We start from the raw sequence: 25,367 nt of genomic DNA, 5'->3' as shown, positions 1-25,367 counted from the left end.
TACGTGAAACCAGTGTTCCCAACATTGCCAAACTGGAACACGGTATTTTCTAGTTCCCATATAGGCTAGAAAGGAGATTTTGAGAAATTTAGGTCATGCTTTTATGTGCTTTGTTTTTTTTAATCTGCGTGCCTGATATTTTAGAGCAGACTTTTCTTGAGGGTAGTGCCTTGTTTATAACATTCTGTAAATAGCCCTGCGTAATGTGGGCTTTTTACAGATATTTTCTGCCAGGTTTTATGTATGGATTGATATAGCATCTGACTGTACTAACCAGAAAAATGCTGAGCCAGGGGACTTGGTTATTTCTCCTTTTTATTTGGATTTCTAGCTTAGCAACTCATTGGTCTTGAAATCCTTGGCTTCCCCCTTCCTCTGCCAGGATGCGTTAAGACCTCCAGGTGCTAACTTATTATTGCTGTTGACTGAGCCCCACATGCACCTCAAGTGCTCACTGACCTATCTTTTCTGTTGCAGAAACATTGCTGAGGCCCTTGTCAGCAAAGGTCTGGCCACGGTGATCAGATACCGGCAGGATGACGACCAGCGGTCCTCTCACTATGATGAACTGCTCGCCGCCGAGGCCAGGTGAGATGCATAATTTAAATTAAAGTGAACGCCTTGGGTCCCAGGGCCCCACTTTTTTCTTTCCCACTGTCCTGCCCATCCCTGAGCAGAATGCGACAGAAAACAACATGCTGAGAAAGCTTGTGTTCTTTTATTATTCCAGCTTTTCCCCATCAAAAGAAAAGGGACCTCACTTCAAACTCACAATCTAACCTTGGTTAAACACTCTTGGGCCTCTATATTTTTAAATCTGCAAAATTTAGGCATATATTAGATATGATCTTCTAGTAGATGCCGTAAAATGAACGACAGATGAGAAACTTATACGTGGAATATTTTTATCTCCACCATCCTTTCCTTCCCTGGGACAAACAGTGGAGCCCTGCTTACTGTGCAGGACGTTTGCCTCGGGTTCTTCCCTGCAGAGGCCTCTGCTCCCCGGCCCCTCCCATTTGTCACCTCTAGACCTTTTGTCATGTACAAAGGAAATGAAAACATTTATTAGGAAATGAGTTTGCGTTTCACACTTCTGACAGCTGGCAGGAGAGCATTTGTGAGAAGCCCTGTGACATTTTCCTTTTGTCCTTCATCCCCATGGCTGGTTGCCCCAAGGACATGCGTACTGCTCAGCAGTATTTCTTACCAGGAGTTCCTCAGGGCTCTTTCTCATGGGGCCTTGTGTCACTGGGCGGTGCTGGGAACAAAGCGATTCCTCCAGCCTTCCCGGGAAACAGAGCCGGAACTCGGTGATGATCGCTGTTCTGACTCGGAGAGCTTATCAGACTGCTGGGCTCAACCAAAATGTATCCATTGTTTCAAAGTGATTGCAGGCGCTTGCCTCACGCAGATGTTTTTCTGTGACCTAGGACTTAGTTTGTTCTAGAAGTTTGGTAATTGCCAGCTTATGCTCCACAGTTAGAGGAGGAATGAGTTTGAGCACATGCTGTCTATACTTTAGACTTCGTCATTGAGATCACTTCTCTTGCTCTTTGGCCCAGAACATTGCCCTAATACATGACGTTTACCTCTAACATCATGTCACATCCTGATGGATAGGGCATCTGTAGAATGTCACACAGAAAGCAGTCTGACAGGTTGCTGTGGCTTTTTGGATTCTTTCCTGTGGGCTTTTCCCAGTAGGACCTGCCTAGGACCTAAGTCTTCAGCACAAAGTTCAGTATCTTTGGTTGCCTGAGGCTCATTCATGTCTAGTATAAAATAATATGATGTATAGTCCATAACTGGTGTTTCTCTTCAATCCTCTCTCACTTCCTTATTCTTCTCTCCCAGCGAACTAAGCCAACTGGGCTGAAAGAACCCATAGTGGGAAATGTGTCTTCACATCTCTGACTACTATTTGATGATCTTGCTATTCTAGGAAATGGGCAATGATTAGACTGTTCTTTAGGTGGGATTTGGGGGGTGGGGGTGGGGAGGTTCATTCTGGGCATGCTCAGTCTGATCTGGTGGCAACTTGGAGAAGCGGTTATGTATTCCCAGTGTAGCAAAAGCACTTAGCAATACAGTGGGACCTAGAGTCCCATTTTCTGCCCTGGGTTCACTCTGCCACTGGTGAATATTTGACTCTGACAGGCAGGTAAGCATGAAAATAATTTACCTAGCTGCTGTGGAAAGTGAGGCCACAACAGGCTCTCTTATTATGCTGTTGTGCTACAATGTTTAATGAGGAGGCAGAGATAGGTGACATTTTTTAGGTTTTAAAAAGAAAACAGCCTTTTTAGTCTGGTACTCATTTCAAGCTGGTAGAATGTAACAAGACACTTGCCTGTTAAAGCAGTGAGCTGCCTAGAGATAATTGTGTCAAGCCACTGCTTTCAGACGGTTGGTGGAAAAACTGGCTCCGGAGTCATTGCACTGCTGCAGGTAGAGTAAACGGAGAGAAATTAAGCACTTCCCCTGGCCAGTGAGTCATTGCAGCATTGCCATGGGGCAGTACACATCTTAGAAAGCTTTAGGAGAAGTGGCCCACATGACCTGCGAATGAGTCCTCCTTGGGAGCGGTGCTGTCCACAAGCCCGATGCCAGCCGCAACAAGAAAGACCAGAACACTTGCCAGATAGGAATGGTGGCCTTATAGCAATTGAAGACTATTTTCAGTGCAGAATGCACCCCCATTTTTGGGAAAATGATAGTCGACCTCACCGCAAGAGCACCTCTTCTCTGACACTGCTTTATTTTAGGTCGCCTTCGGTTTGAAGCACTCTGGCCCCTATGAGATATTCCCTGTGGTTTTTTTTTTTTTAATTATTTATGTATGTATGTATATATGTATGGCTGCGTTGGGTTTTCGTTGCTGCGCACAGGCTTTCTCTAGTTGCGGCAAGCAGTGGCTTCTCTTGCTGCGGAGCACGGACTCTAGGTGCGTGGGCTTCAGTAGTTGTGGCACATGGACTCAGTAGTTGTGGCTTGCGGGCTCTAGAGCACAGGCTCAGTAGTTGTGGCACACGGGCTTAGTTGCTCCGCGGCATGTGGGATCTTCCCGGATCAGGGATCGAACCCGTGTGTCCCCTGCATTGGCAGGGGGATTCTTAACCACTGCGCCACCAGGGAAGCACTCCCTGTGCTTTTACATGCTGCTTCTGCCCCTTATCCTACCTGTCCAGTGAATGTGATCTGAGTTTAGGGTTGTTTTCCTCTAGATAGATGTTATATTTTTTTCCAGTCGGCCTTGTAATTATTATGCCCCTGTCCATGCGGTCCCTCTATCTCCCAGCTGAGTGTCCTCTGCAGATCTCATTAGTGAGTTGTTTACTCCTTTCCTTGGCCCTGAATAGAACCCCTAAACAAGAATGGCTTTGCTGTTGACCCCAAGTCTTTCACCGCTTGGACTGTCACTTAACTGTCTTTTGTTTATCATCCTTCAGCCACTTTTTAAACTCCAGTGATTGTGTACTGAACCAAGCCAATTTGAATTAATTTCCCAAGTAAAATTTCTTTAGGTACTGTATCTAATGCTTTAGCAAAGGCCAAATTAGTAACATCTGCTGTGTTCATGGCAGGTCACTCATCCTGGAAGTCTTTTGGTCAGTAATAAGTGGGTGAACGTAACATGGCAAGGCCAGCATTCTCTTGAGTCCCTGCCCACAGGGATGGTGGTTCCAAGAGACTTCTTTGTCCCTGTCCCCTGGATCCCTGTTGTTCTCTCTGGTTATCACTAGTGATCTCGGCACTGGTGCCCAGTGCTCTGCCATTGACTTTACTTTCCAGAGCACTGCTTGGCCATTAATCCTTTAAGAGAACGTTGTAAGCTTTGGGGGAAGGGCAGCCTGTTAACTCTGTCTTTGCGGGTCAGCCAGCTGCCTGCTCGGGAGTTGATGAGCTTTCTCAGGGCTCTGCAGCTGCTGCTTCCTCTGCAAGGGGGTATGATCTGCCAGCCTTTCTCAGATCATCTGATGGGAGCTCAGGGAATGACGCGTTAGGCGTGCGTTGGGAGACCAGGTGAGACAGAAGAGGAAGAAGAATGCCAGTTTGCAGCTGCCTATGCTTTCAGGCGTATCCACCTGCCCGCCAGAAAGGAGCTCATCGTACCCCCCTCAGCAGCTCTGTTTCGTGTGCCTGACCCTTCTCAGTGCCTTCATTCGGATGCCTGTCTGCTTTTGGGGAACCCTCTACATGCCTCAAACACATGGCGCATCTAGAGGAAGCCACATCTTTCTTGTTTAAAGGATAAATGAACCCCTAATTCCCGACAGGCGACCTTCCTTTCTAGTTCACTTGTCTATCGTCAGCTGCCTCTTCCCTCCTTACCTTGTGTCCTGGCAAAATAAAGGTTTGGCACTTACGTGTGTATTTTTGAGCCTTGCTTCTCTGTGGGCTCCATTGAAAAGCCCTTGCTTGTGTCCCAGTCTTCTGAGAGCTCCATTGTGTCCTCCATATTCGTAGCAAAAAGAATTTAGGTACAGCTGACCCACACTTTCTGATGCCACTCCTGAACTTGGTCCCCCCCTTTTAGGGGCATCATGTGGACTCCTTTGGCAGTGTGCCACATCATTTCTTTTCTGCACCGTTCTAATTTTTCAACCCCATATTGGCTTCCCAACATTTCCCATTCTTGTTTGACTTCAGTATTTCTCAGCCGGCAGGCCGGCTGCTTTGTCTGTCTTGATGAGTGTTCTAAGCTTGAGGCGGGGCTTTGACTCCTACAGAGAATCTCATATTCTTCTGAGGTATTTCCAAGATACTGAGCCATTATGGGGACCCTTCTTATTTTCTAAGGTATTACACAGTCTCTCAAACTCTGTGTATTTGATATAACACATCCTGTTTGATTTTAAACAGTACAGAATGTGAATTCCCCTAGCATTCTACAGGTCTTCCTGGTGGGCTTTTGTTGAGCTCATTATGGACACGAAAGATAAGCTGGCAATGCGTGGAATCAAAGCCTGGCTGTGTGCCCTGTTTTCCTTGGACATCCCGACCTGTAGGATATCATCTGTCTGCATCCACCTAAAGCTACTTTTATATTAAAATGTAATATTTGAAGGTTTCCTAGAAACCGTGACTCTGTGGTTCATTGCAGGAAAATACAGTTGTTAGTTCAGAAGTTGGGCTTTATTCCTTGAAGGTACCCTTTAATTCTAAGATTTTGTGATTTCAAGATAGAATGTATATATTCAGAAAAGAAATTTATGCCCCAGCTTGACAGTGGGAAAGCAGTTGTATTGAACAACCTAGGGTCTGAGCAGATTTAAATGAATTTCGATTCATTCTGGACATACAGAATGAGGTTAGGGTTATCTCGGGAGAAGAGAAAAGGGCAGGCTCTCTCTTATCTTTTCCGGTGTGTTCTCTTTCTTGCCAGGCACACTGCAGATTAAGGAAACTGTGGTGTTGTCCTCCCTCTCGGCGAGGCAAGCGTGAGCCTGCCCTGGCTCAGCTCTGCCTGGGCTCCGAGTCTTCCCTGACCCTGCAGGGACCTCCTGTTTCTGATTGAGTGAACCTTGCAACTTCCCTTTTCTTTAAAAACAAAAGCAACTAGTGCTCCTATCTGCTGACTTTTGCATCTCCAACCTCCAAACCCTGTAAACATCAGCCCTTCATTAAAATCCTATCAAATTTCTTTTGCTTTTACCCAACCAACTTGGTTGATAGCGCCCTCCCTGTTGTAGAATTCACTCTGCTTGTACCTCTAGGAAATCTGTGTTGGCCTTTCCATCACAGACGTTGATCAGAAGGCTATAAACTTGTTGGTAACTCTTCCCTAGGCCAATACCTGTAGTCATTATTAAGAGGGAAACTGTTTCAAGTACAAAGCTCTCTTGGTGTTGCAGTTACTGGGTCTGCATTGGGCTTACTGACTTCCATGCTCTTGTAGCAGTGAACTGTAAATGTATTTTGCATTTTTATAATACCACTGGGAGAGAAGTATGCTTGATTTCCCACTCCTGATTGAGCCAGAGCAGCTCCACTTTTTTTTTTTTCGGAATTTTCCCACAAAATTTTAATAGGTGGAGGAAAAAAATGACTTGTGCATAAAAAAATACAAAACTTTTTTATAGGGTCTTTCCTATCTGTGCCTTCAACTTAACTGGCATTTACAATGCTGTTTATGAATGAAACGTGAAGACTTACCAGCATTTTTTTTGCTCTCTGTTGCTTTAATTGGAAGAGGTCAGCATTACTGGCTTGACACTGTTCTGACTTGCGAAATGCCTTGGTATGAAGCAGGTTTCACCTTCCTACCAATCCGGTGAGAAAACTGGTGTTGAGGTTGGGTCTGTGTTTTGAAAATTTGAAACTAATATATCCTATCGCAATGTATAGACCAGTTAGAGTTAACCAGTTCTCCAAGAAAACAAATCATTCCTCTAATGGGAACAGTTGTTCAAGGCTGCTTTTCTCCTGCACGTGATGGCTTTGCATTCGTGCCTTTTCATTCCAGTTCTCTTTAGTGTACCCTGGGTCCCAGGTGGTGAAGAGAAAAGATAACAGACTCAAGCCTTACAAAGCATGCAGTCTCAGAGGGACACACGCTGAATACCTTGAATAGGACCTCTGGGTGTTGCTGTTTTTCCTATTCTCTTTTCCTACCTGTTTTCTCAGCCCCTCCTCTTTTTCTCCCTCTGCATCATGAGCACTGCCTGCCTGATATCTTTTTTATTCCATCTCTCACTTCTATTAAATTTTCCCATGAGGGCATCTCCCTGAAACTCATCTCTTCCGTCCAGCCTCTGTTCTTCTCAATAGTTTAATGGTACAGCTTTAATAAACCAAGGTTTCTCGCTTTCAACCTAATGACCTGAACCAAGTGAAAATTCTCTTTGCATAAAACTAGATCCTAGTGAATACTGTTAAAAACAGAGCTCTGATTTGAAGTTTTTCTCTTTCCTTCACTGTTGAATTCCTGTAGCGCCAGAGTGCGGTTGGATTTTTGTAGGCCAGGCATTATAGAAAGCTGGAGTTGGGTGAATTATCTGCTGCCCTCTTCACCCGGCTGTGTTACATCATGCTGGTGCAAATAGGAGGCCAGCGTGAGAAAGGAGGCTGGTCTTTCTGTTCAGTATCCTAATGGCTTCTTTTCTTCCTGAACCCTGGAAGTGCACTCCCCGCTAGATTTGGGGCTTGCCCTTGCCCTGGTGGCACGGCCAGAGGTTGCTAATGAGATTCAGCACGTGTCAGTGTTGGGGGGCGTTTCACTGTTGGGGGGTAGGGTACATCAGCTCCTGCAAGTGGATGTGATAACAGGAAAATGCATTAAAAGAGCTGGTGTGGGGAAGTGATTTAACGATACAGCTGAATGTGGGGAAATTTAGCTTTTCCCTTTCTTCAGAAGAGATGATGCACTCAACATCCAAATAGCAGTAATCAATCTGCATTTAAGGCGGCACAAATGGCCACTTCTGGAGAGCTGTATAATATCTCCATTTCCAAACAGTTTTCTCTTTCAGGATATTAAGAGGATCTGTTCACTCTTCATCCTGTCTTTCCTCCCCACTCCCAGTTCCATCTGATACAACTCAAACTGCGAGACTCGTCTTGATGACTAGTGTGAGGGGTTTGGGGTAAAGTCGGAACCCATTAGCTTCAGCTCCTGTGTTGTACACAAGGTGTGGGTAGTTCTATAGGTCATGGTCAAATAATGAACTCACAGTAAGAAGTCCTCCTTGCCCAGTCTTTCCTGTAATTATTAATCTGCACTGGTTGTGTTCTTTCAGAGGAAGTTGTTCTAGACTAACCTTCCTAATTAACTTGGTCCCCCCTCTCCACCCAGCTGTGACCGTTTGTCCACAGCACCTTGTCTGTTCTCTACCATCTCACTGTTCTCTTGGCTAAAAGGCCCTAAGTATTTGAGGTTTCAAAATATTTCCAACATATGTTGAAATACATTTGAAGATTATCATACTGGAAACATAATTTTAATCCCAAATACGTTATAATAATAAAGTGATAACATTTGACCCTTGACATTTTTGAATGTCTCATAACTTGACTCCCTAAACCACTGGTTCCCATAGGATGGTCCTCAGACCAGCAACGTCATTTTCACCTGGGAACTTGTTAGACATGTGAGTTCTCAGGTCTCCCCACATCTCCGTTGCCCCAGACCTACCGAATCAGAAACTGGGGTTGAGTCCCAGCAATCTCTTTTCACGCGTCCTTCAGGTTGTTCTAATGCGCATGAAAATTTGAGAACCACTGCCCTAAACAATTCTTTACCACTGTTTTGTTTTGGTTTTGGTTTTTAAGAAAAAATCAAAATGTGTGTCCTTTTTACGGCACATTAATAATTTAATAGTTGGAATTGTAACCATGTGTAAAAGGTAATAGAGACTAAGGCATGGAATGGATAAGCTTTCGATCTCTTTGGATTTCTGTCCTAGCTATGCCTTCCCTGCCAGCCATACTTGTTCCTCACCAAGCCCATTGAATAGTTCTGTATTCCTTCCCTGTGACTCCTCTTTCCCCTTCCTCATACCCTGCGTTCGTGGCTTTTGAACTGAATTCCTTCTGAGTAGCCTCTACCAGCTCTCGGCTAATTTTATGTGAAATCATCTTAAGGGTTGCTGTGCTTGCTTGATTTGCCTCATCTGCGGTGTCAGGGGGCTGAGTGGGTCGGAGCGCTGAGTGTCTATTACACATATTCCTATCCTACTTTTGCTCTAATCCTTGGAAATCTCTCCAGAGGACTGTAGTTCAAATAATTAATCACCAATACATCAATGCACCGAATTTTATAGCTACCTGTGAAGGGGAAGTCTCCTTTGTAGCTTCCTTTCGTTTGTAAGACTCTTTGCATCTAAATTTCTTGTAAACTCCCTCATGCATATGTTATCTCCTCAGCTGCCCCTGACTCCCCTCCTCCAGCTCTGGGCCTGGAAGTTGAGAAGGCTTACTTCCCATGCCTCTTGCTTCTGCATCAAGTTCAGAGAGCCAGATCTCAAGTGGATGGCAGTGAATCTTTTCCAGCAGGTCCCTGTAAGTGTACTCACATCGGAAAAACCATTTTTCCCAGCAGTAAGCCTGTTGCGTCTTTTGACTGAGGAAAAAGCATTAAAATGTTCTCTAATTTAGTCATTTTACAGTAACAAACATCAGGTGCATTGGGGGAGAAAACAAAAATGTGTGGTCTAGTGGGGTTTTGGATGAGCAAGTAAATAATTGCAAATATAATTATAAGCATGGAGATACCAGTGGGTACCTGGGAAGGAGCACCTAAATCAACGGGTTTATCCACAAATAGAGTCCACGAGGCAAGGCGTGTTCTGTCTGGGTTGCCTTAGGAAAGGGAATAGTGCTTTGCTGACCTATGACACAGCCATTCCACTTCTGTGAATTTATTCTAAGGAATAATTAGGGAGGTGCCTGACAGTTTAAGAGTTATTCCTTTGGCATTATTTATAGTACCGGAAGTATTATACTGGACTATTAACATTCACATAAATATCTAGCAGTAGGCAATTGAGTAAATTATGGAATGTGCATCCATGTTATGGACTTACGTGAAGTTATTCAAAATGATGTAATAAAACTAATACTACAAGGAAGTGTTCATTTAGTTATTGTTTCTGGGAGAAAAAACAATCGCCAGACTTTTCCCACAATTTAAGTGGGTGGGTATGTGTATATAAACACTTAGAAATTTTGTTAATGATGCTTTTATCTTGGAATTGAATTACGCATCGTTCTTTCTCCTACTTTTTCTCTGGCCCTGTATTTCTGTATTGTCTCTGTGATCAAGACATGAAAAAATTTGGGACTTCCCTGATGGTCCAGTGGTTAAGACTCTGCGCTTCCACTGCAGGGGTTGTGGGTTTGATCCTGGTCGGGGAGCTAAGTTCCTGAAGTCCGCGTGGCACAGCCAAAAAATAAAAATAAATAAAAAGATATGAAAAAATTATAAAACCAGTGTTATTGAGGCAATTTTGAGTTGTCATTGCCTCTCATCTCATCTCACCTTTCTGCAGCCTTGTCCTCTCAAGAAGACTTTATTTATTTTTTATAAATTTATTTATTTTATTTATGGCTGCGTTGGGTCTTCGTTGCTGCACGCGGGCTTTTCTCTGGTTGCGGCGAGCGGGGGCTACTCTTCATTGAGGTACACGGGCTTCTCATTGCAGTGGCTTCTCTTCTTGGGAGCATGGGCTCTAGGCGCACGGGCTTCAGTAGTGGTGGCACATGGGCTCAGCAGTTGTGGCTCGCGGGCTCTAGAGCGCAGGCTCAGTAGTTGTGGCACATGGGCTTAGTTGCTCCGCGGCATGTGGGATCTTCCCAGACCAGGGCTTGAACCCGTGTCTCCTGCATTGGCAGGCGGATTCTTAATCACTGCGCCACCAGGGAAGCCCCTCAAGAAGACTTTAGACTGACACTGACCATTTCTACCTGCTCTAGTAGTCCTTTGGTCCTAATCTGGGACAGCGTGGTCTGCTTGTGTTTCCCATGAATCTAATATTGGGCTACCTCTTCTCTGGTGATTCTCTGCCACAGAGTTCAGTTTTTCCCCCTCTCTTAACCTGAGCACAGCAGATCAGATGTCACACCTGGTGGAATAGCAATGCGTCTTCGTTTCTTCTTATATTAGTTTTCGATGAGGTGGCCCAGAGTTCCTTGTTATTTGCTCCGCTGCCTCATAATACCTCCTGACTCATTAGTTCACTGACCTCCCGTTGACCACAGGACTCAATTTCCTCCTTTCCAGTCTCTGTACTCTCCATCTTTTCTGTCTTATCAGTAATTCTGGTTTCGTTGAAAATGCAGCTGCATAATGCCCACCCACCATTGTGCGCCTGTGCCTGCTCTGCGTCTCATTTTCCGAGTGTCAGGACCTGGTTGCTTCTTCCCGCTGCCAAGGAACCAGTAGAAAGACCAAAGGAGGTGTTCCTTTTTGCTGTGTTTCACTGCTGTATTCATCAGTATGATCTGAAACACAATGAAAGCTTCTTTAGAAGTTTAGCAAGTTGCTCATTCTTTGTTCTGCTTTTTATCCTTTTCCGTTGGAATTATTTTCCTTTCTCCTTAGTCATTTACCCTGTATTATCTAGTAGGTGTTTCTGACAATCCTGCCACTTGGCTCCATTTCACTGTTTATGGTGGCCGGAGCTTTGCTCCCGTCACTGCCATTCAGACTATTGACCATCTCCTCTAGCTGTAGGACTCTTGAAGAAGGGAGCGAGAGGCTTTTGTTCTTGATGCACTTTTGCTTCTGCTTAGAGGCCAGGCTTTCAGCTCTTCTGCCTTGCCCCACTCCAAGTAGCAAAACCAAGATGTCTGCGACCTGGAGCATATATCGTGAACCTGCACCTCCAGGAGAGCCAGCAAGCCTCACTCTTCTGCGCCCTACACTCAGTTGGCATTATCCATGTCTCCAATCTGAAATATCTTCACACTCTGCATTAGTCAGCGGGCAGTTGTTCAGCTTTACTAGACACACAGTCATTGAACTAGGTGACCCTGAGTTTAAAACTATGTGACATAGCTCTGTGTTAAGTACCGTAACGAGTATTAAGGATAGAATTCTAACCCTCAAAGGGCCTGTAGACTAGCTATAGAAATAAAGTGAACACGATACAATTTGAAAATACTGCATTGCAGTTTAAACTGCATGATGAACTGAGAGATACACGTGCATGTACCCATTCACATGTATAATTCTGCCATTTCAAAGTAGTTCATAGATACTTCCAGTGTTCAAACAGCCCCCCACCTAGGACCCCAGGTTAACAATTCCTACATGACAATTGTTTTATGATTGTGGTGAGGTGGTGGCTACTGATAAGCTGTAATTCTTTTCTTTCACTAGTGTGGATCTATAAAGACAGTGTAATGAATAACTTGCACATAGGGGGCCTGGGGAAGATGGACCTAATTGAATCAGAAGGAGTAATGTGGAAATGGTGGGAAGACATAAACTCTGGGGCCCATGAAAGCCAAGCATTACACTTTCCACTCGATGGATGTCACAGGCTGGTGGTCTTTGTCATGGGTATAAGTAGGGGAGCGAAATGAAAAAATCAATTCTGTGGAGAAGTCATGCAGCAGTGGTGTGCACTCTCAAAGGGACCTGAGTGGATTTAAAATATTCCTGATGTTATCTTGGAATAAATTGGTGTGGGCCTGGCCCAGGGGGGTTACAAAAAAGCCAAGTGAGCACAGTTAGGAAGGAAGTTCTGGCTGCAGGCAAGGAAGGAGAAGCAGAGTTAAGGGACATTGTGGTTCCTGGTTACCAAGACAGTGTTGTTAAAGGGGAATGATGAATTCAGGGCCTCCTGATCTTCCTCGGCATTTCCCTGCTACCTCTCTGTGGTATGCTTTCTGTCACTTTATTTTCTTTAAATGCCTTTATGTATGAAAGTGGTTCTTTTTGAACTGGGAAACGGTTGGAGTTCCCATGCCCCAGAAAAATTCATATATATAATTCTACTACCACTTCAGGTTAGCTAATAGGTATTCCCAGCATCCTACGTGAAGCTCACTTATGTCGCCAGGTTAAGAATTCCTCGTGTGGCAACTATTTTATGATTGGGATAAGGTTGAATCTAACCATACAGTCTTTGAACTTTTTTTTGTAAACTCACAAAAATATTCAAAATAATAATCTATACATTGAAATTAAGGTCATGGCCTCTTTGTTGGCACAAGATGAACTGATGACACAAGATGTCAGTGGTGCTAAGGCTTGTGCCTTGGAGAAGGAGGTTTTCTGCCTGTGCAAGGGGCCCCAAAACCGAAGAGCAAACTGTTTCTTCATATAAAGAGTGCTAGGTTCTCATTCTGTTGCGCTAAGGTAGCCGGGCTAATCTCCCTTTGACAACCTCCCTGCCTGCCTTTGCAGAGTTGATGGTTTTTATCTTCTAGTGGGAAGGCAGTAGTATCTCATACAGAAGAATTTCAGACTTCGTTGGTTAAAGGGAATAGTTTTCCAGTGATCTGAATGGGGTTCCTCTTCCACGCTATAGCTTCTAGAAGCTTCTAGAAGCAACCTAGACACCTGAGTTTTCATCCCTGTCCTTTACTGTTACCTCTTTGTAGGTATGTGGACGTTACTCACTTTTCCTGGCTGGTGATGATTTCTGTCCATTATTGACACTGCTGGTTGTTGCCATCTTTGTCCTGCGGCTGCTTGGAGAAGAAAGCCTCTGAGAGGAGCAGCCTGTGGTCTGCCCCCCTGCTTCTTTTCTCCTGGCTGGCCTGAGCTCCAGCCTGCCTTTGTGAGAAAGCAGCTATTAAGCAGACACAGCAGGTGAAGCTTAGAAGTCAGGAGTTTCATTCCTTGCCTAATGAAAAGGGATGTTGAGCCGTGGTTGCAGCCTGCAGGCAGCATGGAGAGGGGAGTTGGTGTTTGCTCTGTGGAGCAGGTATCAGTGGAAGCAAACCTTCTACCTTTATACCCTCCCAGGTCTCAAAGACAGAGGGCCCCAAACCTATCCCAGAGAAGGTGGGTTATGTAAGATACAGGGGTAGCCGCACCAGGAAATAATGACAAGGCAGCAGGACCAGGATCTTCCTGTTTTTATTTTCCTTATATACAACTGTTAGTAGGCCGGCATGTCATATATGGATGCTTGCATCCCGGAACAAAGGTACATATTATATTCCTTTCATTAACCGCACTGTGGTAAGCCTACCACTCTTGGTGTTTGCTCCTTACCTCTTTGAGATAAAAGCATGAATCTCTTTCTTTTTTTTTCTATATCTTTATTGGAGTATAATTGCTTTACAATGTTGTTAGTTTCTTCTGTACAACAAAGTGAATCAGCGAAATGTATACATATATCCCCATATCACCTCCCTCCCAGCCTCCTGCGCTGGGTGGTTCCCCCAGATCCCCTCCCTCCCCCCTTCCCTCCCCCTCCCCTCCCCCTCCCGTGGCATCAGCCTTGTGTCAGGTTGAGGGAGGTTTTCTGGGGATGGCTCACCTGGTGTCGTTTCTGCAGCAGCTGGCAAACAAGAACCAAAGCAACCTCAGCACAGGGAGGGAGACTCAAGCTGGCACATGAGACCATTTAGCTACTCAGTGATGCCTCACACTTTGCCGTCTGGGTCCAGCATACCACTTGTACTTTAGGGGACTTCCTGGGCGGGCAGCATTTGTGCTTAGTGTCTACAAATTATTAACTTTCAATTTTGTCTCTGTTTTTTTTTGTTGTGTTTTTTTTGGGGGGTATGTGGGCCTCTCCCTGCTGTGGCCTCTTCCATTGCGGAGGAAAGACTCTGGACGTGCAGGCTCAGTGGCCATGGCTCATGGGCCCAGCCGCTCCGCGACATGTGGGATCTTCCCAGAACGCGGCACGAACCCGTGTCCCCTGCGTTGGCAGGCGGACTCTCAACCACTGCGCCACCAGGAAAGCCCTTGTCTCTGTTTTGCCAAGAACTATTTCTCAGTTTAAATATGATGTTGCCTGAAATTTATCTAATTTAGCAATTGTATCTAAAGTGTGAAAAGATGAAGTCTTTGAAGGTTTTTCCAAAATTAATGCCTGAATGTAAACAAGTATCTAATATTTTTTTTAGGAACAAGGTAAGAGAATTTCTTCTTTTAATATTAAGACTTACTTCACTGTATGACAGTAAAATTAAGTGAGAAAGAGAAAAATAAATACCGTATGCTAACACATATATATGGAATCTAAACAAAAAAAACTGATTCTGAAGAACCTAGGGGCAGGACAGGAATAAAGACACAGACGTAGAGAATGGCCACATAGCACAGAGAGATCAGCTTGGTGACCACCTAGCGGATGGGATAGGGAGGGTGGGAGGGAGACGCAAGAGGGAGGAGATATGGGGATATATGTATATGTATAGCTGATTCACTTTGCTATAAAGCAGAAACTAACACACCATTGTAAAGCAATTATACTCCAATAAAGATGTTCAAAAATAAATAAAACAATGAAACAGGGCTTCCCTGGTGGCGCAGTGGTTGAGAGTCCACTTGCCGATGCAGGAAACACGGGTTTGTGCCCCAGTCCGGGAAGATCCCACATGCCGTGGAGCGGCTGGGCCTGTGAGCCATGGCCACTGAGCCTGCGCGTCCAGAGCCTAAGCTCCGCAACAGGAGAGGCCACAACAGTGAGAGGCCCGCGTACCTTAAAAAACAACAACAACAACAAAAAAAAAGACTTAATTTTAAAGAATTCTGGATTGTTTCAAATGTCATATGTACACTATTATCCATATTTTCTGCTTTGGGGTATTATGTTTTTCCCCTTGGGGTTGTATGTTTAATCTTGGTTAAGTGCTGAATTTCTGCTTATGGCACAAAGCTACTTTGGGGTCACAGAGAGAAAGCAGAATTGTAGGTTACCAGCTCACCATTTTTGCTTTGAGAACCTGTTTTCTGACTTACTGCCCAGGCCCTGTTCTTTTTTCCTTGTAGTATATGAAGTGCTCTCCAACCCCCAGGAAAGGCCAGGAGTTCAGCAGTGTTCTCCGTGAACCTTCTGTTTATTGGGCAGGTCCATGTATTTTGGTTGTTAGAAGAGGAGAAGGCTGTGGGCAATCTGTGCCCACGTGGGACCTGCAGAAAGCTGAGCAGGCCTCGCCTAGAAGAAAGGCGACTTACCTCAGGGTGGCAGTGAGCTCTTGCCTTGCCTCGCTGCGGGTTTGTTCCCAAGCCCCCTCCTTGGAGTTTATGGTAGCAAAATGGGGAAAGCCTGCTGATGGCAGAGGAGGCTGTAGAAACAGGACACAAGCAGGATGTACACAGGGCTTTGGGAGATGGAAGAGTTAGAGCTACCATTAGTGTGCAGATCCCAAGGGACCAGGGGCTAAACCTGGTCCGTGGTCATTATCAGACACCCTGAACAGTAAATCACTGGACTGAAATTAAATGGAGCAATTGTGACCCATTTGCAATTTCTAAAGCTGAAGCCCTTGATTCAGATTCAGGAGGAATCATGGGAGTCAAGGAACTTGGAAATGTTTTCTTTCAGCCAACAGTTCAGATTAGAATGAGTGTATGATTTTTTTCTTAATTCTGTACTTTGACTTCTTCCCCTCATCATGGAGTGGAAACTGGGTGGTAAGGGAAGTGTTTTGTCGTATCTGAACAGAAGGTGTTTCAAATCAGTTGAGTGAGAGACAAGTCCCCTGGGTTGGAAAAAGGGGCAAGTGGGGAGTGGTAAGGGTCCAAGTATGTAAGAAGTGACTGTTCCACTTTGCACTCAGCAACACCCACCCAGTTTGATTTGTGAATTGGTTTTAGAAAGTTAGGACCTGAGAGTAATGCCTCTACTCCTGCTCATTAGTGGAGCCCGAGTGGGAAGAAGGTTGCAGTGTGGTTCCTAGTGTGAGGGTCCGACGTGTTGACCCTGGCCTGGGCAGTTTAACACTTTCTCTGGAATATGGAAACCCTAGAAAGTCTAGTTCATGGAGCAGTCACACTCCTGAACCTCTTCCTCAATCTCTAAACACAGCAGTGTTCCCTGTGTGGGTCTGCAGGCTGGCAGTATGCGCAAAGGTCTTGACTAATGGTGTCATCGCTGAGTGATGTACTCATCACCTTTGATTCTGCGGTCCTTCATTGTTACATGAGTGATCATCATGTCCCTGAAGCTACCACTCAAGGGATTAGGAGGCAAAAGGTGGGAGATTGGAGCAAACCAGCCAGTGGTCAGATGTGTGTCCCAGGGTCCCCTGCTAATCCCAGTGTTATTACAACCTGAGACTGATTGAAAATGAGGCTTAATGTCAGTTATGTACCTTTGCTAATTTCCCCCCCCCCCTTTTTTTTTCTTCAGCTGTGCGGTATAGCTTGCCATGTCTTAGTTCCCTGCCCGGGGATCGAACCCGGGCTGGTGGTGAAAGCGCCAAGCTCTAAGCACTGGACTGCCAGGGAATTTCCCTTCTTCCCCATTATTAAAAAGACTTTTCTGTACAGCATTGCTTCATTCAGGGCAACTTATCTTTTTACTTGGGAGGAACTTATTTCCATTAGAATTGGAACACTAGCTACATATTTTTGCATTTAAAATGTTTCATGTGATTAAACACAGAAAGAAACGTTATTACTTCTGTTTTTTAGGAATGTGCTCTTCCAACTGATTCTTCTTTTGTGCCTAGAACGATGCCTTTCCTTTGGAAACAAGTTCTGGAGCTCTCTTTGATAACCAGGCACACTGTTAGCAGTAACTAGCAGCCAGCTTGTGGTAACTGGGCTTATAGGGGAAGAGCAGGAGTGTACCCTCCCCACCTCCCAATGCTCTGGCCGAGACTGGCTGCTCAGCAGCGTGCCCTGTGTAGTGACATGTGACCATCGGACCAACGTCTCTTCCTGCCGCCTTTTCCCACCCTCCTTACCCCTTCCCAGTGTGATTTGTATTGTCATCGGGCTTCTTTTCTTTTTTCTTCTTTCTTTACAGGGCTATTAAGAATGGTAAAGGATTGCATAGCAAGAAGGAAGTGCCTATCCACCGTGTCGCAGACATATCTGGGGTGAGTTGTGTCCGTGAATGGAGCTGTGTGGCTCCGAGGCGCCAGGAGCTTGGCTGCTTATTCACCGAAGGACCTCAGTTGATGTGTTTTCTGTAGCTCATTCGTTTTCAGGCACTGAATGTGAATTTTTCCATGGCTTCTCCTAATGCATCTATAGAGATCCTGTTTTATACTCCAGGAAAACAGAATTTAAACAAGGGCATAAAACCGCCTATCTCTTCATCTGAATTTTTACTGAGTTGCTTTTCCCTTTTCTTATTATCATGAGTTAGGAGATATTTCTTTTGAGTTGTATTAAAATAAAATTACCTTTTAAAAAAATCCCTGTTCTGTGACTGGAAAGTCTTAGTGGAGAAAGGTCAAATACAGGTTCTAGGACAGGTTTAGGAATTAATCCTAATTAATCCTAATCAACTAGGGAGAAGTATGTGAGCATCCTTTGAGCTAACAGATATATTAGATGATGTAGGAGAAGAGATGATGCAGATACTTTTGAGCTCCCTAAAGGCTGTGTCCAAACGACTGTTTCATGATCAGGATGCTACCCTTGCATATTTAGGAACTTTCATTGGCTGAATTAGACTCCTTTGTTAGTTGAGGGGGTTTATTCATTTACTCAGCAAGTGCCTACTGTGCCTGGAACTGCTCTAGGCAGAAAATGTAACAATGAACAGAACTGATAAAGTCCCTACATGCAAGCAGGAAAGGGAGACAATAGCAATGCCCAGGCAGCAGCGACTGCTCTGAGGAGTGGAACAGACCAAGGCAGTAGTGAGGGTTCAGGGGTTGATTTTGATCAGGTGGCCAGAGGAAGGCCTTCTGGCTGTCAGTTTCACCCTCTGTTCCTGGGACACACACCATCCAGTTCAACTCCCATAGTCACTAATGGGTAAGGAGGGGCTCCAGGGCATGTGTAGGGAGGAGCACGCAGCCCAAGGGACATGACAGAGGAAGGGTAGTCAGTCTTAGCTTGGACACTTGGGAAGCTTGCCTTGGGCACAAGAAGAAAATACTACCGTAAACAGAAGCTCAGCCAGGCCCACAGCAGTGATGAATTCCAGTGTGTCTTATATTGTGTTCCCAAGCCTGGCTCAGGCTTTGCCTGTGGTTCCTTGTGGTGGCTTCTGACCTGTCTCGGCAGCTCTCCTCTGCCTGGGTGTGGTCGTCCCCTGTTGGCTTTAATCACTGGGATTCTGTTGAGCTTTCCCTCTCTGTAGCAGTCACTGCAGACTACAGATGGCACAGTGTGGCAATTAATTAATTAGACTTCCGTCAAGACGTCGTGCCACAGTTTAACGAGCAAGGTACATCACTGTGCGTTCCTCGTAGCTCGAGTCCAGAGAAGCCCAGAAAACCTGCTACTAATGGCCTTTGAGCCACAGGTGACTGTGTTGTATCTCCTGAGGCTCATGGTTCACAGGTGGCTTTCCCAGCAAGCTGGTATCAGGCCAGTTTTCTCTGTGGTTTACCGTGCTGTGTTATTGTTCATGTGTATATTAACTTCTATATGTATCTGCTGTGGCATTCTCAACAATATTTCCTTTAATATCATTTTGGTGAAGTCAAAGGGTAATTTTTTTGGTTATTCAACTGCAGGGGGACAGCGCTGTAAAATACCTGTTTTGGAAAACATAGTGGTGACTCCTGCACTAATGGCAGATATGCCCACCCAAAAGCTCATGTCTGGCCCATACTCCAGGGCCATCTAGAAGCTGAATTCAGCCTTGGGGATGGTGCTGTGTTTTGGCCTGTGGAGTTCCTATTCTTGCTTAGATTTCCTATTGACATCGAGGTGAGGCCCTCAGCAGGTTTTTGAGGTAGAGTTACAGTTGCTTTGGGGCTGTCCTCTTGGTACCCCCAGCATAGTGTCCTAATGACCTTGAGCGCTGTCTTTGGATCACATGCTGCCTTCTACCTTGATGCGTTTTCTTTATGTTTGCGTGTTTGTTTTTGGTAGCAATGAATCTTAGGAAACCTGTCTTCATAATCCCCCACTGAACTGTAGTTCGGTTTCATACATACCTTTATCCTCTTTTCTGCCTAGATATTGGCAAATTGGTTTGCTCTTACATTATTCAAAAATTAATGCAGTGGGCTTCCCTGGTGGCGCAGTGGTTGAGAGTCCACCTGCCGATGCAGGGGACACGGGTTCGTGCCCCGGTCCGGGAGGATCCCACATGCCGCGGAGCGGCTGGGCCCGTGAGCCATGGCCGCTGAGCCTGCGCGTCCGGAGCCTGTGCTCCGCAACGGGAGAGGCCACAACGGTGAGAGGCCCGCGTACCGCAAATAAATAAATAGATAGATAGATAAATGCAGCTCAGACTTCCCCACTTACCATATAAATAAAAGAGGAAAGCTAGATCACGTGGGAGAGTGGAAGTGAAAAAGCTATTCCATTTAACAGATGTCAGAGTGACCTTGTCCACCTTCATAACACATTATTCAGCTTAGATTGCAGCGTTTTTTGGTGCCCTGTATAATAGACAAGTTTTGTCTCCCCCTTCTAACCTTCCTTTCTTTCCATCACAATGTCGTGTTCAGTATATGTGTGTTTTGGGTGCCCTTGTGCCATTTAAGTGAGATGTATGGGTCTTCAGCTTCCTGAAGTATTCTGGTTATCTTACTGAGGGACAGGTAGGCATGTGGGGTCAGATGGGCAAATAGTTTACATCTGGTTGAAGAAACAAACATTGGAATAAAGGCCATGTAATACAAGCATATATAATGGTTTCATTAAAGTTTCTCAATTTTTTTTTAATCCTTGTGTCCCTCCCTCCCACCGTTGGTCCCTCTGTTAGTTGCAGGTCGTGGTAAATGGCAGTTTTTGTTGAGCTGCCACTGTATGCAATATGCTGCCACCATAATTGACTATGAACTGATATTTGTGCATGACCTCTCACCCCAACCGAGGTCACATCCTTGGAGGAGGAGAAGACACATATGCTCTTCACGTTTTGTTCTCTGAACACTCAAGAAAGAGTGTGGAAGAGGTTATATCATGATTGTGAGACAAATAACCCATACATTTGTTCTGGTCTTAATGGCCTCCCACTCTTAGAGTCAGGTTTCTACCCCTTGTTCCCATCTCTTCTGTTGTATTTTGTAAAAATGATTTCAGCAGGTAAGGCTCAGTGCATGAAAATGCCTCCTGTAGCGAGTTAGCAAGTGCAAGCCCTGCTTGGCTGACTCCCTACTGTGGGAAGTTAAGTGACCCAGGTGTAGACTGACTGTGCTTCGGCAGGTGAGATGCGGGCCTCCTCGTGTGGTGCTGAAACAAGCAGGCCTTTTCATGTGCATTCATCAGCTTTTCCCAGGACTGACCGCTCAGGTGTTGGCTACTAAACATGCTTTCTAACTTTGTGTTCTCCTGTCCCCAGCTGAGCCTCTTGCATCCCTTCCCATATCAAGAACACATTACAGTTTTTTGACTTTTCAAAAATGTTACGATGGCTCCCCAATGTTTAGGTTGTGTTGTGTTTTGATTTTGTTAATATAGATGATTTTTGACATTAACGTCAGCTGAGTGTTGTGTTTTCTGTAAGCTTCATGGTATCTGTGTGTAATGCCAACTGGATGAACCTACCTTTTGACTGGGGCTTGGATAAACTTGGCTCTTCTGCATCTCTACTCCTGTTTTTCAGGATATCCACTAAAGGAAAAAAAAAAGAAAAATCTGGTAATTTGGGTCCTGAAGCAGTTACTGGTTTCCTTTATTTCTGACTTTTGAAGTTGAAGGAAATAGCCTATTACAAGCACCTGTCATTGCTGTCCTTATTACCCCTATCCGGTTACCCTTCAGGCCGGGATGTTCCTGTGAATGTGAAACCGCTAAGAATTTGATCAACTTGGTACTAGATCTGATTCCATTTGGAGGGTGATTCTGTGGTGACTGCTTCCCTTCATACAACCATGTTTTCATTATTAGTGGGTTTTGTTTTTCCCTGTTCCTTTCTCCACTCCCTCCCTCGCCAGCATACAAAAAGTCGGAATGCGCGTCAGTGGAATATAAGGCTGTTGCTTATCTTTTGTTTATTATTGTTTTTGCCGTAGCCTCCTCTGTAATAAATACAGTCTCCTGCAAATATAACGTGTAAAACAGGCAATAAAATGTGGCTGGTGCGTGGCTTGCTGTTGTTCTGGTAAATCAGACAAATCAATTACGGTTCTGAGGTAGGAGAGGGCTCCCACTCCTCAGGTTGTAGCCGCGTTACACCGATTTCTTCCTCTGCCTCCCTCCGCTGGTGCTTGGTGAGTCATAGTGTCTATTTGACTTTTCCTCTATTTCCTGTCATGTGTTCTTTCCTCTCAGGTGCGTGTGGGGTTATGACGTGTGTTGACGACACCATGAGAGGCTGGAGCCTAGCCCGGCATCCTATCCACTTCAGCCACATTTCTAACAGCCCCAGAACGGGTCCGATTACCAGGATGGGGCTGTCCATCTCCTGAACATCTTCTGCCTTTCCATGATGCGGAATCCTGATGACTTGGAAGCGGACTTTGCTGCTGTTTATTCTGCTCTTCTCTCCTTCCTTGCCTTCTGGTCGGGCTCACTTGAAGATTGTCTTCTTTGCTCACGTTCCATACTGACTGCTTGGTAACCTCCTCTATCCATCAGTGGTTTTTGTTGGAGATACATACTATTACTAATACGAATGTGCTTAAGCGTGGCCTAGAATGGTCCAAAGACTAGCTCTGGGGGTGGGGATTAGGGAGAGTCAGATTTTCAGGTCCCTGCTTTCTCCATTAAATCATGAAGACCTGCGGAGTTGCCCAGTCAGAGTCTCACGTGCGAATATAAAGGATGGACGTGTTCCTTTAAAATAAATAAGCAGGATTTTAAGCATGTCCTCCTGACCTCTTCCTTCAGGTTCTGGTTTTTCAGTATCTTTTTGAACTTGAATAGCAGTGTCCTCTTTTCCTCGGGGTGTTGGAGGCAGCCCTTTCCATGAGTCTTGGGGGCCATTATAGAAGTTATCTTTTCTTAGCTCCCAATGGAGTTGGGCCTCAATGTAAGAGTTTTAAAATGTTTTCGGCTGAAGAGATATAAAAAGTGGTCTGTCCAGTAAGTCTGAGGAAGGTATAAAGCAATACAGTCACCCAGGGGCTTTATAACTTAGGCCTGTGTTAAACTGCAGTTCCCTTGTGTGTCTTCTGGCCTTCTTGTTTAGAATGCCTCTTGCTTACGTGACCCTAAGGTTCCCCTCAGCTTCTAATCACCGGTGATTTGATGGTACCGACGCTCCTTTTCTGTTTGTTTTAATAGCTCTTCCCTCTTTTACTCTCCCTTAGCCTCTGAGTAACCTCCTAACCCTCTAATGTCCCTTTTGTGCTGACTACACAAGGTCAAGGCCTAGGGCTCTGCCTGGGAGTTTGGTTGCTGAGCACTAGAGCTCCCTTCACACTATACATTTGTTCCCCTGGGGAAATCCCAGAAGAACCTTGTCCTGCAAGAGCCAGCGCACCGGCTGCTGACCTTGCTGCTGGAAGCCTTATGTGCTCCATAAGGTTGATGTCTGCTCACGGGGAAGCCAGGCTCAGTGCTAGTGCTGGGCTCTCAGGTGCTTTCTTGCATCTCTCCTGCATTTGGCAACTCTAGTTTTTGCCAGTTTAGGGGAAGCTGCTGCTCTCTTTGTTCCTCTCCCCACACCCGAAGGTTCTTGAACTCCAGCCACTCCAGTCGGACTGCAGTGTGCAGCTCGGTGACCAGGACTCTCACAGCACAGAAACATGCACGGCGGCCCCGTGGCGAAGGCAGCTGCGAGGGCAGAGTGGCAGCTACCCTGGGAGTCTCTCTCCCATGCTGCTGAGGCTCTTTCCTTTCTCCATCCCCTCCCCCTCTCCTCTCCTGTCCTCCCATCCCTCCCCACAGCTCCCTTTTCCCTTCTCCCTCTGCAAAAGAGTTGGAGTTTGTTAAGGAGACCTTGATTTGGGGGGAGTTTGCTTCAGCTGGTCGCCCTCCCTAAGGGCTGAGTGCATTGCTTTATGGCCTTTTGTCCATAGTTCTTTGAGCCCTAGGAGTCCTGTGTGGCCAGTTCTTGTTTTGTAAAGCTCTCCTGTTCACACTCCCCAGAACTGCAGGGGTATCCCTCTCTCCTTCTAAAGAAATCCGAAAGCATTTATGCTTTCCATGGGAATAAGAGAGAAGTCTATCTTTCTTAGTCTGAACATGTTTCTGAATGAAATTGCACAGAAATTCTGGAATTTTAAAAAGATTGTATTTCAGCCTCTACCGCAGTTAGTGGTTGTGTTTAAGCACCACCTTTTACAAATTTAATCCAGTTTTTAACTGAGTTCTTCTGTTGTGGATTTTTTTTTTGCACCGTAGGGCATGAAATCTAGGACATAATCTCTCATCTCTTTTATTTAGTTTGGGACATCAGGAGAAATTGTTAGTGGACTTTGAAACTGGCAAGATGATTATTGGGTATCCTTTCAGTGGAACGCTGGGTGCTGCCTAGTAAACCCTTTGGGGTTATCTGATTCTGTAGCCCCTTTGCTTTTTTTTTTTTTTTACATCTTTATTGGAGTATAATTGCTTTACAATGGTGTGTTAGTTTCTGCTTTATAACAAAGTGAATCAGTAGTTATACATATACGTATGTTCCCATATCTCTTCCCTCTTGCGTCTCCCTCCCTCCCACCTTCCCTATCCCACCCCTCTAGGTGGTCACAAAGCACCGAGCTGATCTCCCTGTGCTATATGGCTGCTTCCCACTAGCTATCTATTTTACGTTTTAACTGGCATGTTTTGCACCCCTGTGGAGAGGGAATTTAACTTGTGAAGACCTAATAAAGATGCAAATGATTCCTGTTTGTACAAATGTGGCCCTGTATAGACAGATACAATTAATTTCTACTCTGTAAAAGAAATATTTTCAAACTTTACATTTTCACTCTATAGTTTTGCTGTACAGTTTTGCGTCTTTAGCAAATTGACTTCAGCATTTCTAGCTGCCTGTATGTATATCCATCCTCCAGGCTCTGCTTTGAATCACTTGTAATATCTTTCTGGTTCCCTCATGAATTAGTGAGTTAAAATAAAATTTTTGACACATCTTTATTTTATATTTGTATAGAAGTCATGATTTTACCTGTTTGAAAATTATCCTTTAAGCGGATAGGGGAAGAAATTGCAAAAACAAGAGAGAGATACAAAACTACTTATAACATTGTTTTTATTGCCTCCTTTGTACCTGAAGATATGAAGAGTCATTTGGTTGTAGAAGTTCTTTTTAAAAATACAGTTCTAAAGTGAATATGTCTCTTTCATCTGCAGAATGCCCAATTCCATCCTGTACCTTACTGGGTCTGCCGTTTTTTCACCAACAAGCTTTTTTTTTTTTTTTTTAACATCTTTATTGGAGTATAATTGCTTTACAATATTTTGTTAGTTTCTGCTGTATAACAAAGTTAATCAGCTATATGTATACATATATCCCCTCCCTCTTGAGCCTCCCTCCCACCCTCCCTATCCCACTCCTCTAGGTGGTCACAGTCCGACAAGCATTTGTGTTGGAAAATTCAGGCGCCATAATAGGTTGAGGTAGAGGGACTGGACATTGAGCACAGGGCCCTATGTCTTGACGTTTGGTGGGTGTGTTCCAGCTCTGAATGTCAGCACCTCTGAAGAAATGTTTGATCAGGTGACTTGTCCAGAGGTTAGAGCACTATTAGAGACAGCATTTCTTAAAATTTGTTACTTCTTTCAGTAAAACATCTTATTTCCAAAATAATCTGTAGACTTGGTGTGTCACTGCCGTGAATTCTGTTTTCAGGAAGTTTTCTGCCACAAATTTGTCTAGTTCCCTTCTGATTCCTTGTTTAACTGACTTCATACAGGGGGACGCCTACAAATGAGCTCTGAGAAACAGGGTCCTAGCTTTTATTTAAGTGTCCTGAGCTATAAT

The 25,367-nt window shown here is 44.9% G+C and overlaps 1 protein-coding gene across 1 annotated transcript in view; it reads left to right on the top strand.

The window, feature by feature from the left end:
- The window catches only part of SND1 (staphylococcal nuclease and tudor domain containing 1), a 419,293-nt gene that overhangs the window by 233,093 nt on the left and 160,833 nt on the right, over positions 1-25,367 (top strand). The window contains exons 13-14 of the mRNA XM_082661749.1: positions 478-588; positions 17,388-17,460. Of these exons, the coding sequence (XP_082517875.1) occupies positions 478-588; positions 17,388-17,460 (184 nt within the window). The remainder of the gene's footprint in view (positions 1-477; positions 589-17,387; positions 17,461-25,367) is intronic.

This window comes from Grampus griseus, assembly GCF_964374135.1.
Source record: "Grampus griseus genome assembly, chromosome: 9".
NCBI lineage: Eukaryota > Metazoa > Chordata > Mammalia > Artiodactyla > Delphinidae > Grampus > Grampus griseus.
Note: the sequence above shows the minus strand (reverse complement) of the source record. Positions and strands in the feature narration are given on the sequence as shown.